Genomic DNA, 16277 nt, shown 5'->3' with positions numbered 1-16277 from the left:
CTTTCTTCCTTTCCCTTTTTCAACCCACTCTTTAATATTATTTCTATAAGTTATATTCAATTGAATACTAGTAAGACCCCCTTGTTTAATGAATACCACTACAATTTTTTTTACACAAAAATTGGGCTTAAAAAGGAATACATTGTGTATTTAAACTTTTTTTATCTAAAAATTGTCACATTAGAGATTGAAGTTTTGTGCCATCCTAAGGTTATGACTTAGGAGAATTTGATGACAACAACTTTGATTTTAGAAAATAAAACATTTTTTTTTATAAATTCATACAAAGACGAACTCTTTGTGTCCTTCGTTGAGTCAAAAATTTTGTTAACAAGATTACCATCTTAGGCAGGGCATTGTTTCTAGGAAAAGAAGGTCTGAGTTTGACAACGAAGTTTCAAAAATAAAAAATGAACGAAAGTTTGATTCATCAAGATATTCATAACAAAATATTACAAAAAGAAACAAGCCAAATATAGGTTGGAAAACACGTGGACATTTTTCAAGGATGCATTGTAAGGTTTCAACTTAAGGATAACTTCGTCCATTGATATATAAACCAATATGCCAATAACAAGCTTTTTGTAAAAAGAATTTAAGAAATTAAACATTGGATGCTTTTTATAAAAAGGATTTAGATGCTTCAAATATATATACGCTTAGGTTTAAAAAATAGATGTCTTAGGACCTGTTTGGGGTGGTTTTCAATTATGAGTTTTAAATTTTTTAAAAATAACAACCAATTTTTAGTTTTAGTTTCAAAAAATAAAATAAAAACCAACTTTTAAAATATGATTAGTTTCAAATAAACTCATTTTGAAAGTTTCATATCATATTAAAATTAGTTTAAAAATATTTGTGTAGTGGTGACAACAATGATGATGGTAGTGATGTCAACAACAACGACGATGATAGAGATATTAGTGGTGGTTGTGGTGGTGGTGGTGATAGAGGTGGCATTGGTGGCGGTGGCAATACAAATGGTGGTGCTACAAATTGTAGTGTTGGCAGTGGCAGCCAATGATGGCAACTTTGGTGGTGGTAGTGGTGACAGAGGTGATATTAGTGATGGTGGTGGTTGAAGCGACGTTGGTCATGGTTGAGGTGGTGGAGCTGGTATTATTGGTAGTGGTGGTGACAATGAAGGTGATAGTGACTTTAATGGTAGTGGTAGTGATAGCAATGTTGGTGGTGATGGTGATGTTGGTAGTGATGATAATCGCAATGACGATGGTGTTGGTGGTGATGGTGATGTTGATGGTGACGATAATGGCAGTGATGATGGTGTTGGTGGTGGCACCAAGCGGTGGCGGTGGTGGTGCCTGCGACGACATTGGTGGTGATTGTGGTGGTGGTTAAGGTGGCAATGGCAGAGGTGGTACTGTTGGTAGTAATGGTGGTGGTGGTAACAATGACGATGGTAACAACATTGATGATGGTAGCATTATCGATGGTGATGTTAATGGCGACGATGGTGTTGGTGGTGCCACCATGTGGTGGTGGTGGTGGTGACGGAGGTGGCAGTGGTGGTGACAATGATACTGGAAACCACATTAATGGTGGTGGCAATGGTATCCATGCTAGTGGTGATGGTGATGTTGATGGCATGGTGGTGGTGGAGGTGGTAACGGTGTTGGTTGGGCTCGACACTAGTTCAGATTTAGGGAGGAGATGGTGTGATGGTGGTGAGTTGGGTAGGGATGAGAAGGGTTGGGGGCATAGGGAAAGAGAAGAGGGAGGGAGAACTGAGAGGGGTAAGAAAGTCTTTTCTTAGGTTTGTAGGGGCCAATACCAAAGAGGATAGGGACCAATATCAACTCTGATATTATTAGGTTGTGAGCAAAACAGCCCAATAAGAGTTTTAAGGGAAAAGAGGCTTGTGAGCCACAAAACAAGATATACTATAAATCTTCAGAGAATATATATTCATTACCTTTAACGTATTTAATTATGAAAACTCAATTTTGATATCCAAACTCATACTCCCATGTTACTATTAACTAATAATATAAAACATATTCACAACATTTATCGACATATAGATATGAAAAAATAAATAGCAGGGTTTTACAAAGAGGGCGTTCAATTTGTTAACTCGGGATGGAGAGAGTTATCGCTCATGATGGTGATATATTGAAGACAAATGCAAATAATTACTTTTATTGGAAATCAATGATTGAAGATAATCCATACTCAAAGGATTTGTATTGGCCAATAACCAATTAGAAGCAGCTAGACAAAAGGACTAACAAAGATTGGGAGCTTTTGAATCAAAGAGTTGTTGCTATAAATTTGGATTTGTGTTGTTCGATGTTTGTTCAAGTATGTATCAACTTGTACCAATGTATGAGTTATGCATAAAACTTGAATCCATGATTTTAAAGAAGACCTGGTAAAGTTGGAGTACTCAAACAACGATAATATGATCAATCACTAAAACACCTTCAAGGAAATTGTGAATCAATTGATGAAGGTAGAAATAAAAATTAATTATAAATTGTTAGATCTTCTACTCTACAATCCTTTGGCAGAAAGTTAGTACACATTGGTTGTAAAAATCATTCTTTTATTGAAGTTGAAAATGATTTACTATATTTTCATTATTATTACTTAATTTGTTATATTAATATTATTATTTAATTATTTATCATATTATGTGTTATGCTTATTTAAAAAAAATGAGTTAAAATAAAGGTCTAACAAACTAAAACAAATGGAGCAAAACTTAAAAATCATTAGCTATAGAACACAACTTTGAGACGACATAGAACCACACTATTGCCTATTGTAGAAGGTTACAATGTCCAACCTTCTTTGTTGATTAAAAAAAAACAATGTCAAACTCATTGTCAACACAAATCAAACAATGACAATACAACTATGACATTTATTTTCTACACTCTCACTATTATATCCAACACCTCCATTAAATTCCAAAATACAGATTCTGGAATGGGCTTTCCATAATTTAATGGAAGGTGTTGGATGCAATAATGAGTGCAAGATACAATAGCATGTAACTTTGATGTCACACAAATGGGTGTGGGGTTGAAGAGTCACACAACAAAAAAGGGATTATTTTCAAATAGGAAAGACAAAAACTTAGACCCCATTTGGGGTGGTAAAGTTTTTTATCTTCGATTTTAAAATGGAATTTCAAAACGAAGAATGTATTAAACAAAATTGGGGCAAAGTTAATTTTTTTAATTATTTTCAAAACAGTTTTATCTTTATTTGTAAAACAATAAGAACTGGTTTTTGGAGTTTTGTTGTGAGTTTACCCTAAATCTTTATGTTGCTCTCTTGGTCTCTCTCTCTCTCAACAACGCTCTATCAATTGACAGTCTTTCTCTTCGACGGTTCTCTCTCCATGCGGCCTTCTCTCTAGACAGCTTGCTCTCTCAACGCAGTTGTGTTTCTTGTTTGCTCTCCCTCTCTCTCTAATGGTCGTTGCTTGTAGCTGGTTGCCTCCAATCTTCGTAGATCAAACCTTGTCGCCTCCAGACAGTGAAGGGAGTGCAAAGGAGACGAAGAGGTTGCATCAAAGCCAAAAGCGAAGGCTTGCTGGTGGGTCTGCATGTTGTTAGCACGGGATTTGCATCTTTGATTGTGATACCATATGTGCACGACTGCGACAAAAGATCTGCATCTCAGATTTCACAACAAAGAGGTGATGCATATTCATAGATCCAAGTTTTGTTTCATTGGATTTGGGTGTTTTGGAAACCTAACTTCTGTTTTTTTCACCCAACACTCCAAAGATCCTTCAAGCAATTTCATCACTTCTCTAATAATCATTGTTTAGGATGGACAAAAACCTTTATGATGGATGAGTTATTTGTATATGTCCTGATGCTGTTGCTATCTATACCTACATGGTTGGGGGGTTATTGACTGGAATTTTTTTATTGTTGCAGTGAAAATTCCCTTTTCTGTTAGTTTAAGTTGATTATAGATGTTGCATTTTAATTGAAATGGAGATAATAAGAATTTGTAACAGGGTGGAAAAGTTACCCAAAACATTGACTGATGTTCATACATGAATGTTGTAACATTGTTAAATTCCTCCCTTTTTTTATTTGTATAGTAAGGTTCTAGGGGACAAAATTTCGTATTCAATCTAGAAGCCATGTGAAAGGTTCTCTATACAGCAAAAAATAATGCCTATGAAATGCGTTAAAATACAAGCAAATTAAAAATGCCCGTGAAATATTTAATAGAACGGCTAAGAATGAATTAAATTTTTTTGGAATGTTGGTATTGAAATTGAATTTCTTTTTCTAGCAAATCTAACTTGTACTTTGAATCAGATTTGATAATTGAAATTTGGAAGCGATGTAGTTTGTGTTTGGATGTGATAAGAAGGATTCACATATAATATTGTCTTTGGAAGAAAAGAGACGAACAGTATAGGATGAACATAGGAGGCCCTTTTTTAAAAAAATTATATCTTTTTGTGCAACCGACTGTTACCAAAAATAAATTGAAATTGAAAACTCAAAATATAAATTGAATTTAGTTTTTAATAATTTTGAAACTGAAAATAGAAAACCAGTCAAACGGGCCTTAGGCAGTGTATGTTTTAGGAGACGGGGAGAGAATAGAAGGAAAATAATGTTTTATTGTGCCTTAGGCAGTGTATGTTTTAGGAGAGGGGGAGAGAATAGAAGGAAAATAATGTTTTATTGTGATCTCAAACCTTTTACACTATTTTAATTCAAATATTTTTGTTTTTTTTTCATCCCCTAAACTAACTAAACACAACAATAAGGTTTATAGAGGCAGTTCAGATGGGCCTGACCCAAATTTTCCTGCCCTATCGCAACTCACCAAAGATCGTCGATCACAATAGTCTACCTGCAAAATCACAATTTCATAATGAACCCACATCGGCACGATCCTGTGAGCAATTCAGCACAAAACACCATTCGCAACATGTATCATGAGATTCTTAAAGTATGATAACAATCTTAACAACCTTGTTCAATTTCAAATTCATCAAGGCATTCTGGAACTTGGTGAAACCGGACGTGCTACGATTCATGGATGAATTTTATGTCAATGGTATCTTCCCATGGGGAGGTAATGCATCCTTAATTGTTTTAATCCCCAAGGTGCCCAATCCACAGTCGTTGGATGAGTATAGACCGATCTCACTAATTGGTTGCATGTACAAGATAGTGGCCAAACTGCTGGCCAATAGAATGAAGGTCATGCCATTTATAATACATGAAACCCAATCTGCATTTATAGAAGGGAGGCATCTGATACAAAGTGCAATGATAGCTAACGAAGTGGTGGATGAGGCAAAGAGAAGTCAGAAACCGTGTCTAGTCTTCAAAGTAGACTATGAAAAGGCCTATGACTCAGTCTCATGGGAGTTCTTGATCTATATGTTAAGGAGGATGGGCTTCTGCGCCAAATGGATCCAGTGGATAGAGGGATGCTTAAAATCCGCTACTATATCGATACTGATAAATGGTAGCCCCTCGGCGGAATTCTCACCACAAAGGTCTCAGGCAAGGTGATCCACTAGCACCTTTTTTATCCAATATAGTGGCAGAGGCACTGAATGGACTTGTGAGAGAGGCTGTCAAGAGAAATCTGTACCGAGGCTTTTCAGTGGGGTCAAACAGAGTGGAGGTTAGCATCCTTCAATATGCAAATGACACAATTTTCTTTGGGAAAGCCTCACAGGGGAATGTCAGGGCGATTAAAGCAATCTTGTGGATTTTTGAGCTTGCATCGAGTCTCAAGATTAATTTTGCAAAAAGTGGTTTTGGTGCATTTGGTATGACGGAAAGATGGAAGTCTGATGCAGCCAGCTGGTTGAATTGTAGCTTGTTGTCCTTCCCTTTTGTCTATTTAGGCATACCTATTGGGGCAAATCCGAGGCGGGTTCAGATGTGGGATCCTATCATCAAAAAGTGTGAGAGGGCATTATCTAAGTGGAAATAAAGACACTTGTCCTTTGCGGGGGAGAGTCACCCTTATCCAATCAGTCCTAAATTCTATTCTTATTTACTTTTCATCTTTTTTCAGGATACCCAAGAAGGTAGAGGATAAGCTAGTCAGCTTGCAACGCAAATTTCTGTGGGGTGGAGGTCCAAATAAAAACAAAATAGCGTGGATCAAATGAGAGATAATATACAGACCAAAAAAAAAAGGAGGCTTGGGCATGAAGGATATAAACATGTTCAATCTTACTCTACTTGGCAAGTGGAGATGGAATTTATTCCAGCATGAGGGACAACTGTGGGCAAGAGTCTTGCAATCCAAATATGGCAGGTGAAGGGGTCTAGATGAAGAACCTGGCAACAATAACGACTCATTATGGTGGAGGGACCTAAAGATAATCTTTCAAGCCTCACAACAGGGCGAGCAGCTCAAAAAAGGGATCATGTGGAAGGTGGGGAGAGGGGACAGGTTTAAATTCTGGGAAGACGAGTGGATACAAGGAGAGGCCTCATTAATCACAAAGTATCCAAGACTGTTTGTAGTCTCCCAACAACAGAACCAAACAATCCAGCAATTTCATTAATCACAAAGTATCCAAGACTGTTTGTAGTCTCCCAACAACAGAACCAAACAATCCAGCAGTTGGGAGATTTTAAGGACAACGAATGGGAGTGGAACTTGTCATGGAGGAGGCCATTGTTTGACAATGAGATAACAATGGCTTCAAATTTCCTAAGAGACATTGAGAGGAACACAATACAGAGAAACATAAGGGATGAGTGGGAGTGGAAGGCAGATCAAAGCGGACAATACACAGTACAGTCAGCTTATAAATTAATGACAAGGGAAGCAATTGAGGGGGAAAGGGATCCAGGATTTGAGGAGTTGTGGAATCTAACGGTGCCAATCAAAGTTGCGGTTTTTGCTTTGAGGCTTCTTGGAGATAAGTTGCCTACTAAAGTAAATTTGTACAAGAGACAAGTAGAGGTTGCGGATAGGAGATGTCCATTTTGTGGAAATATGGAAGAGGAAGCAGGGCATTTGTTTTTCACTACAACAAAATCCTTCCCCATTTGGTGGGAATCATTATCTTGGCTGAATATTTCAGCCGCTCTACCGATTGACCCAAGGCAACACTTTCTCCATCATGGTTCCATACTGGCTGGTGGTACAAGGACTAATAGATGGAAGTGCTAGTGATGGCTATAACTTGAACAATTTGACAGAAGAGAAATAAGATCATCTTCACCAATGAATCCTTTTGACAGCAATAAATTGATTGATGATGCTTCTTTTCTTTTGTGGACATGGTTATCAAATCTGGAGAAAGGCTTTGCAGTACACTTTAATCAATGGTCTACTAATATCAGACAAGGCTTTTTGTATTAGCATTTTAATTCATGGCAGGGTGAAGCCTTTTTGGTTCCTATCCATACTCTATTTTAGTCTGATTTGGAACCAGATTATGGTCATCCAATTATATGTATCTCAAGTACCTCTGGTACTTTTCTCATATATATGAATATAATTATCTTTGCTGATCAAAAAAACAAAAATGAAGAAAAACACTACAATATCGCACTGAAATTCTATCCATCGCAATCACCAACATCAGAGAATGCCCCAAATTAACAAATATCCATAAATTTAAACATTTTTCAGGTAGAATACTAGTATGATTGCCAGTCTAATAAAGCTAAATTAATTTATTTCACTGTCCGTTACCTGCATCAACAAACCCTGGGTCATACTGTAATACGTAATATGCAGATGTTTGACTTTTTAAAAAAAAAAAAGGAATTTGATTCCTGTAAGGATATTTTAAAGTATCTTTATCTTGAGCCAAATCCTGTAATGACTTTTTAAAAACTGCCAATAAAAGGCTTCTTGATCTCAAAATATGTAAACCACACCACACCCACAGGACAGAACCACTTGAACTCAACTCAAGGCAAAAAAAAGTTGAATGGCATTCCAAAACACTCGTCAGAGTTCAACCAAAGCAGAGATCATGCTTAATTTGGGCAGAATTTGACATGTTGACTAAATTTCAAAAAATGAAATTCGAAATTGTCCTGGCAAACTAGTGTTTACAATAAGAATATTGATAAAACATCTAAATAATATATTTATCAAAGCTAACTCCTATATACTGTGCTCAAACCTTAACTCTCTGACATCCCCCGAAACCTGGCAAGTGCTTTTTTATGAATAAGCATCTTGTAACTGTCCCCTGCCTGCACCTCAAGGCTAGGATCCAACTTCTTCTGTTGACTCCCAAGTCCTGCCCTATTTTCTGTGGCTTGTGCCAGGACAGGCTCTATCATTCCACTCCCATCCTTTCCTAGTCCCTGTAATCAAATTATCCATAATACAAGAAACAACCATAATGAAGAAATGTTAGAATCCTTCGGCGGATATGTTGAGAAAATACCAAATTTCCAGGGGTATCCCATCCAATTCTTGAGGTCCAAAATGACTGAAGAAAATAATATATATACGTGTGTGTGTGTGTATTATATACACATATATCTAAACTAGAGGAAAATATTATCTAGGTCTAGGATCAAAGTACTAGCATATCCCTGAAAAGAGGAAATTTGGAATAATATATCAAGCTCTACCAAACAACTTGAATAACAAAAAAATGTAATACGTAAAAACTCATGTAATGAGGAGGAACAAAACGGTACCAATCCTTCCTGCCAGCCCATGTTGCGAAGCATCCGATTACCAACATTGTTTTCGTCAATTGCTTTTTCGGCCGTAATCACCTCAAAAGTATCAAGGTTGGCATCTCCAACTATGCGTCCTCCACCAACCCCAGGAGGGAATGGCATGGGATCACCCTTCCTTGATGCAAAATCTCGATCTTCAAGGATACATATGGTAGAAACAAATATTTTCTCAAAACGTCAATCCACATATCTAAGTTACCAGTGAACCTATTGCCTTGCAAACTTACTATTTAGTTATTTAAAATTTATAAATATTACCCTATTGATACATGAACTTGCTAAAATAACTTTTTAAAACTAACTTTTTGGCCAAGAGATTTAAAAAAAAAAAAAAGTTCTATTATATTTTAAAAAAATATATACCTAAAACTATAAAAGAATTTACGCACACATTTGATTTCCTGACCAGGAAAATTTCTTCCATTCCCCTTATTAAAAAAAAGAGATTCCCTACACCTTCAGTCATCAAATACAATAACATGTAATACACCAATGCCTTACACCTAACAAAAAACTAAAGCTTCCTCTACTCAAAGAGCCTTTTTCATCAGATAACAGACAGTGTTTTGAAATTAGTAATTAATTACTGTCAAGCAAACACTTTCCTTCACCTCAGCGGTTTTCCAAAAGTACTTTAACTCAAGCAATGAAACCCAATATAAATTAAGTAGTCTTACTTGAATCCCCAATTTCAAGGTCAGCTAAATCATTTCCAACTGAAGATGATGAGCCATACAAACTCCTCCTCTCAGCTGCACGGTCCCTGTAAGTTGTTTGAGGTTGTTCCTTGTGAGTTGAAGCAGATTGAGGCATTTCCGAAAACCTTCTTCGACCACTTCCAACAGTCGCAGATGGTGTATATGAACCCAGGGCAGATACATCTGTTCTAAAGGGAGTAGCAAATGTCTGTGCATCAGCATTCGCTGAAGGTAAACTTGGCATAGATGATGCAACAGATGTAGAACCTGAATAAGTATCTGATTTAACAACCCCTCTTCCTGAGCCCCTTATAACCCCCATCACAGTGCCTCCAAGGCTATTACTAACAGGCCGTGGCTGTGCCCGAGAATCAATAGCAGCAACCTGGGCAAGAGTTGTGTGACTTCCCGGATTAGAAGCATTACTTTCCCTTACCATAGTCTCATTTTTTAACTTATTCTTTGCAGAATGCCCAGAAGAATATGACCTATCATCAGCTGAAACAGAAGGCTGATTGTCTTCCAGAGCCACTCGAGTAGCCTGCCCCTCATGGCTCCTTTGCTTCCACATGGTCAACACATTGTTCATTTTTTTCTTGTTTGCCAGTATACTGCTTTTTGAGGCAAGTTTTATTTCCTTTGATTTTTCTTTCTCTTTCTTCTCTGCAGCTAAAGCAGCAGCTGCTGCAGCCTGTACAGCATCTGCCAATGAAGCTGGCTTCTCAACTGAAGCAACAGTAGTAGCTGGTGCAGAAATGACCTTTTTACTTTCAGAACTATCAGATACCTTAGAAGGTTCAGACTCGTTATTAGACGTTTTATTCTGATTTTGATCAGTGCAAGGTGTGTACTGCTGAGTTTGGTGGTCATATGAATACCAAATCCCATTATTACCATCATAGTAAAGACCTACAAATAACAAGAGTGTAAAAATCCAAAATAAAACAATAAGATAATACAACTTTTGACAAGTATATTAGTGTTTCCGATTCTTAATGCTGGTAAAAAAATAGGCTCAACAAATACTTGCAGGCTCCATAAGCAACATTTCCCAAAGCACAATGCTATGAAGTGTGTGAATATAAGACATGCACCCACGGAAACATAGTAGGTAAACAGGAAATGAACAAAAATTGTAGCCTTATCCCTTCTAACAACTCAATTACACAAGAATAGGAGAGAAGGGCAATACAGGATAAGAAAAAGCTTAAAAATTAACTGATACTACTGCACCAGTAATAAATAGGAGTATAGTTCACTTCAACATGCATGTTTTGGGGACTCTCCAAACTTGCTTTTGGATCATTAGAAAAAAGGCCACATAACAGGGAAAAAAGTCTTGAGAATCTAAGAGCAACATGAGAATTACCTATGCAGCAAACAAAAATGCTTTTGATAAACTTTTAAGATAAACAATACAGGCTTTTCCGACCAACTCAATCAAGATACATACCAGTATTTCCATCATAGTAAAACCCAGAAGCAGCATCATAGTAATAGCCCGATGCTTCATCCCAAACAAAGCCTGATTGTGGAGCACCAACTTCTGGACCAGTAGATTGTTTGGCATCTGGATTGTATTCTTTTGGAGCCCATCCCACAGAATCATACTGAATATTGCAGAAAAGCAAAATCCATATATCAAATTTATGATAACAAATAACTACAGCATATCAGAACTATAATTAAGAACACAAAACTGTAGTAAGAAATACAAAATATTAATGTGGCATATTCAATGAGATTAGAAATAACTCTTGGTGGAAATTCCCCTCTACAATAAAAAAAAAAATCAGTGACAATACACACAGGAAAACACATACGGGAAATTTAATTACCTAGGAGCTGTACACCAAATTAGAAACCAGCTCAGATCAGAGAGAAATATGAAAGCTTTCTATACAAATAAAAATTCCCCTCTACTTCTGTTGTATTTGACAACAATTATTTACTTGAAATTATCAAAGAACTGGTTTTTAATAATGCCTCAATTTTTTTCAGCTTAAGGAAATCAGAACTTCACTATTCAGATTTCTCAATAAGTGATGCAAATGCTTTGGACATTTTTTAAACCAAATTTAAGTATTGCCTAACACATTATGAAGCAAAAAAAAAATTCTGCTAAAAATATCTGAGGCAGAATCCTGTTATTTCCATAAAATGATTTGAAATTGTCAATATTCATCTTAAATAATACAGAATGTCTTTAACCATGTATAAACTACAAATACAAATTCATAATATATATAAGAATAAAACACCTGTTGGGCAAATGTCGCAGCCTCAATAGCAGCAGCTGCAAGACTGCTTGATTGGGAAGTTCCTGATGTTCCTGATCCAGGGCCTAGGATACTTTTTGCATACGCCACTCTTAGAATCTGCCCATTCTTTTCTAGCATAGTTCCATTTGTTGCCTCGAGAGCTTTGGTAGCATCATCGACCTAAAGAAAAATATCTTGCCACATTAATACCTACCCAAACACCTATTAGCAACCAACTTTTCTTGCCAGACTCCCTCCCTTCCCCTCCTTTTTTTTTTCTAGAAAACAAAATAACATAAATGTGAAAATGAACGGTATCAATTGCATAGGACTCCAACTCCAATGGCAAACACACACAGATAGCTACCACTGAATATATAAATATAATTGTACAAATTTGGGTAAACAACTTATTTAAGCAGTTATTCAACAAGCTCTTATTATATCAGAGCTTAATCATAAGCTTGACCAATAAGCTTCTAGAAATAAGATAAAAAGAACTAATTTTGATAAGCTTTTAGGTGGAGCATATTAAAATAAACTAAGTTCATAGAAAGGTAATAAGACACCTTCATAAGCCCAAATGAGATCTTCTAAACACCCTCTTTATCCATATAACTCTCAAAGTATTACTTAACAAAATTTCAATGAATCCTTCAAATATGGGAACTGTCATTTCAATCAAAGAAACCAACAAAGTCCACCATAAAAAAGCTGTCTTCACTCTTTAGACTGTTTTACAAATTCACTAGAAAATATTTTAGGAAGAAGATATCATCAAATGATGTAAAGCGTGCTAGTTAACTATGCAATGACACAAGCCGTCCAAATGCACCCATTTTAAGATCTTAGTGATCAATGTGTGACAAAGATATTAACCTTTAAAGACCAGGAAGAGAGAGAGTGAAATAGATTCCAGCACAACATGCAACAAGAATTGCTCAATTATTAATCACAAGTTGTACCTACCGAATAAAAGTGTACAAATGCAAATCCCCTTGAGACATGAGTAAACTTGTCTCTCACAAGACGCAGATCCTGTAATAGATAATAACACTACTTAGCATATAAATGGCAACATAAACAAGAACAACCCTGCCCCTCCAATGCATAGGCATAGTAAAAGGATTAGTTAACTAGCTCAACAATTTAGTAACCTAACCTTAATCGGAGCATGTTTGGAAAACTCATAGCGGAGCATTTCCTCATCAGCATTTTCATCCAATCCACGGACAACAAGCACATGAGTTGGACCTGATTGCACATATAGTTAATTACAGAGCATTAATAAAGTCAATGTCAGGTACAGGAGTTATACTTACCTGCCTCTGAACCTTTCTTTCCTATAGCTGCTGAATTTGACAATGAAATATCTGCTGCAGGTGCATCATCAGTTCGTGGCTCATTACACTGTAATAATAAGAATTAAGCATTGAACCAATTCAATATTTGCACATATGTACGCATGCATACTTACACCTCAATTGTAAAAAGGCTGACTACCCTAAATTAATTTGGGCATGATAATCCAAAGCATTAAGCATGAATAAAGTCTACAGATTCAAAAATAGTAATAGAACACAAAAAGGATGTAGTGGAAAAATATGAACCTGATAGCAGGAAGTCCGGCGCGCAAAATTAATGTAGCCACATATAGTACACATCCAATCAGATGGAACCGTAATGCTCTTATAATTATGACCTGATTTCATAGCTCCATCTGGACCAGGACCTCCGGTTGGCTTACTACTGCAACAGATGGTAATATAGACTATTGTAATTTACAGCATCAGGATATAACTTGGAAGTACAGACAATTTGCAAAGCTTTAAAATGAAAAAATACCTATATTCAAAGAAAAGTTTTCTGCCATCCACAACAAGGCCATCATCTCCTAGTTTGTCCATCATTCCTTGTGCAGCTCCCTAATCCATAATATATTACATTCAATACAGCGTTCATCAAATCAAGACATAAATATAGCATTGGAAAATAAACATGATAAATACCATAGAAGGAAAATCAATGAATGCAAATCCACGAGAGACGCCAGAATTTCTCTCCTTTATAACACGAACATGACGGAGGGGACCCCATTCAGCCTAAAATCATATAAATGATGATATCCGTAAGGAAAATAAACATTACCAAAATCTACAAGAGAAAATGATGACACTCAACAAAACAAATTAAGTACCACATACAAGGATTTGGTATAGATCTTCTTCAGTTGTCTTCTGTGAAAGACCTTTCACAACAACAGTTGCAGATGGGGCCTATGAAAACAGCTTTTACATCAAATTGTCTAACAGTAGTAAGATAATCACCTAAAATATAAAAGCACTATTCACCACATACCACAGAATAATGCTCTCGCTGACGTTTATCATCACGATCCCTACGTCTTTCGCTTTTGTCATATCGACTGTCAGAATAGCTATCTGCCTTATAACTTCGACCATGGCTTCGACCTCGAGGGGACCTAGATCTTGGATGGTCATCATGTCCACGAGATTGAGATCGGGAATGAGAATGGGAATGAGACCGGGATCGAGAACGAGAATGGGAACGAGAACGCTCACGTCTCCTATGTGGACTCAGATCTCTTTCCCGACTATGACCTCTCTTATCTCTTTCCCGATCACGTGATTCGCGTTGCCTCCAATTACTATCTCTTCTACTACCTCTTTCATAATCAGAATCATAACTATGTCGACTATGATCATAATCCCTCTCATGGCTATCCTCCCTATGATGATGAGAGGACGCTCGAGACTTGTAGTCATAATCATCATCATATGCATAATCATCACCATGGTCATTTCCAACAAACCTGGCAGGTTTATCATATCCTCGATCACCATAGTTTTCAATGCCAGTATAGCCATCCCGAAACCTTTCATATTCTGGATAGGTGTCAATCTCACGATCCCTGAAACCATCAATCTGATTATACGATTCATGATAGGGCCTCTGAAAACGTCTAGATTCCCTGTCAAGTGCATAATCTTCATCATAACCTCTCCGTTTGGCTTGACTCCAGTGGCCAACAGGAGGTCCAGGTGGCAGATAGGCCTCCCTATCCAAAATGTCACGGTGGAAATTATTTCTCTGGTAAACAGCATCCCTTGGATATCTTTCATCTATAAACCTTCGCTCGTCATAGGAACCACCAACCCTGCCAAAAATATGGGTAAAATGGGAGGAAAGAAATGATAAAATTCAATACTACGCATCAAAATAACTACATTATCCTTATACTCCTATGCCAAACATTATGCATAACAAAACACAAAAGCAGATCTCAGTCATACAATCACACATGAGAAGCAACAAATTAGAAAACAAAAAAAAATCCTCAAAGACACAAACTTTTACCCACAGGTTTCACATTACCATAGCGACGATGATAAGCATGAAGCAGTTCAGTTGCACTCACCGGAAGTTGGGGTCGTGGACGGCGCCGTATCCCTCAAGAGCCTGTGGATTCAAGAGAATAAGCTATGTCAGGAACAAATAATCAATGGTGAGACGAGGGTTAGGCAAATGGAGTCCATATCTGACTGCCCCCACAGCTAGCTTTCTTTCAGAATTCTCCGATAAAAAATCAATCAGATTGAAACCCTAATAGTAGTTTCTTTGAATAATGATCCCCATATATTCCATATAGGTGAATTATTTAAGGAGGAAACCACAATTACGCTGTTATTATCCCAGCCTTGATGCAGAGCATAGCGACCAGGATCCATTTCTTGCCAAGCCCACCACCGTTCCTCTCTCTAGCAATACTGTCTCAAAGTCAAAACCTTTCTCTCTCCCTGTAATATATGCACAAACAGATTCAGTTATATCCACCATGAAACCCTTTACCACCACCTTCTGGGACCCTCTCTTCCAATTCCAACAACAATTACCGTCTTCAAAATCCTCGTTGTATTGTCCCACACATCAACATACCCATCAGCACTATAACTATTTTCGCAATTAATTAAATAAACAATCCAACAATAATTTGCAGAGCAAAAAAAAAAAAAAGCCAACAATAATTTTTTTGAAAAAAAAGAGTAAAATTTATCAATCTATCATCGGAAACAAATTCGATTGATCAACCAAACAGCCAAAAAATAAACGAAATTCTCGTTAAAAAGGAACAAAGAAATCGACGGTTAGGGTTTTTACCGATGATTGAGCCGGATCTAGGGTTTTGGTGTCGCGCGGATTGATGAAGGAAAAGACGAAGAGCGCGTGAATGTTGTTAGGGCACTTCGATGATGGAAGGAAGAAGAGGGGTGAATGTGAATTATATGAAGTAGGAGTAGTGGCTGGACGAGACTCTTTCTATGAGTTTTAGATGAATGATGGTCAAAATTCACCACCGATATATAATTAAATTCATAAATCACATTTTTATCTGAACTTAAAAGGAACTTAAGAATATATTCATAACCACGTGTTTATCTAAACTCTTTTTTTTCTGATTATTTTCTAAACTCTTTTTTTTTTCATAAACCAATCAGGGTTGCAAAAGTCGTAGTGGCTTTTGAACCTTAATCAAGCATCTCAGGTTGAAATCCTAATTCAGTTTTTATGTAGGATGAAATAATTATTTTGAGGGGAAAATA

At 36.8% G+C, this 16277-nt stretch overlaps 2 protein-coding genes across 5 annotated transcripts; one reads left to right on the top strand and one right to left on the bottom strand.

The window, feature by feature from the left end:
• The first annotated feature begins 5478 nt into the window (after nucleotides 1–5478).
• On the top strand, nucleotides 5479–7155 carry LOC102661163 (uncharacterized). The gene is made up of 3 exons (XM_014778478.1): nucleotides 5479–5927; nucleotides 6043–6104; nucleotides 6569–7155. Exons 1-3 carry the CDS (start codon nucleotides 5479–5481, stop codon nucleotides 7153–7155), a joined length of 1098 nt encoding a protein of 365 aa, XP_014633964.1.
• Nucleotides 7156–7950: 795 nt separating this feature from the next.
• LOC100787998 (SUPPRESSOR OF ABI3-5) lies at nucleotides 7951–16059 on the bottom strand. 4 transcript variants are annotated; one of them, XM_003530492.5, is made up of 16 exons: nucleotides 15835–16059; nucleotides 15357–15473; nucleotides 15095–15135; nucleotides 14014–14833; nucleotides 13860–13931; nucleotides 13665–13757; nucleotides 13501–13580; nucleotides 13266–13404; nucleotides 12978–13065; nucleotides 12818–12909; nucleotides 12625–12693; nucleotides 11656–11835; nucleotides 10848–11004; nucleotides 9374–10303; nucleotides 8652–8830; nucleotides 7951–8309 (listed from the first exon to the last, which is right to left on the bottom strand). In XM_003530492.5, exons 2-16 carry the CDS (start codon nucleotides 15402–15404, stop codon nucleotides 8124–8126), a joined length of 3174 nt encoding a protein of 1057 aa, XP_003530540.1. In that variant the 5' UTR covers nucleotides 15405–15473; nucleotides 15835–16059; the 3' UTR covers nucleotides 7951–8123. The 4 variants fall into 4 exon arrangements, with proteins under 4 accessions (XP_003530540.1, XP_006585873.1, XP_040873748.1 ...); XM_006585810.4 differs by having other exon boundaries at nucleotides 13266–13401; nucleotides 15835–16042; XM_041017814.1 differs by having other exon boundaries at nucleotides 14014–14806; nucleotides 15835–16042.
• Between the last annotated feature and the right edge of the window lie 218 nt (nucleotides 16060–16277).

This window comes from Glycine max, chromosome 8, assembly GCF_000004515.6.
Source record: "Glycine max cultivar Williams 82 chromosome 8, Glycine_max_v4.0, whole genome shotgun sequence".
Taxonomy (NCBI): Eukaryota; Viridiplantae; Streptophyta; class Magnoliopsida; order Fabales; family Fabaceae; genus Glycine; species Glycine max.
This window is presented reverse-complemented; position numbering and strand designations above follow the sequence as displayed.

What these genes read in the sequence shown, in the direction of transcription:
- LOC102661163 (XM_014778478.1), top strand. Translation starts at nt 5,479, where the DNA reads ATGGTAGCCCCTCGGCGGAATTCTCACCACAAAGGTCTCAGGCAAGGT. An exon ending in TGGGATCCTATCATCAAAAA is followed by an intron (nt 5,928 to 6,042) that starts GTGTGAGAGGGC and finishes ATCTTTTTTCAG; the next exon opens with GATACCCAAGAAGGTAGAGG. An exon ending in CAAATTTCTGTGGGGTGGAG is followed by an intron (nt 6,105 to 6,568) that starts GTCCAAATAAAA and finishes GACTGTTTGTAG; the next exon opens with TCTCCCAACAACAGAACCAA.
- LOC100787998 (XM_003530492.5), bottom strand. Translation starts at nt 15,404, where the DNA reads ATGGATCCTGGTCGCTATGCTCTGCATCAAGGCTGGGATAATAACAGC. An exon ending in CCAAACATGCTCCGATTAAG is followed by an intron (nt 12,694 to 12,817) that starts GTTAGGTTACTA and finishes TATCTATTACAG; the next exon opens with GATCTGCGTCTTGTGAGAGA. An exon ending in CTGCGACATTTGCCCAACAG is followed by an intron (nt 11,005 to 11,655) that starts GTGTTTTATTCT and finishes TGCAATATTCAG; the next exon opens with TATGATTCTGTGGGATGGGC.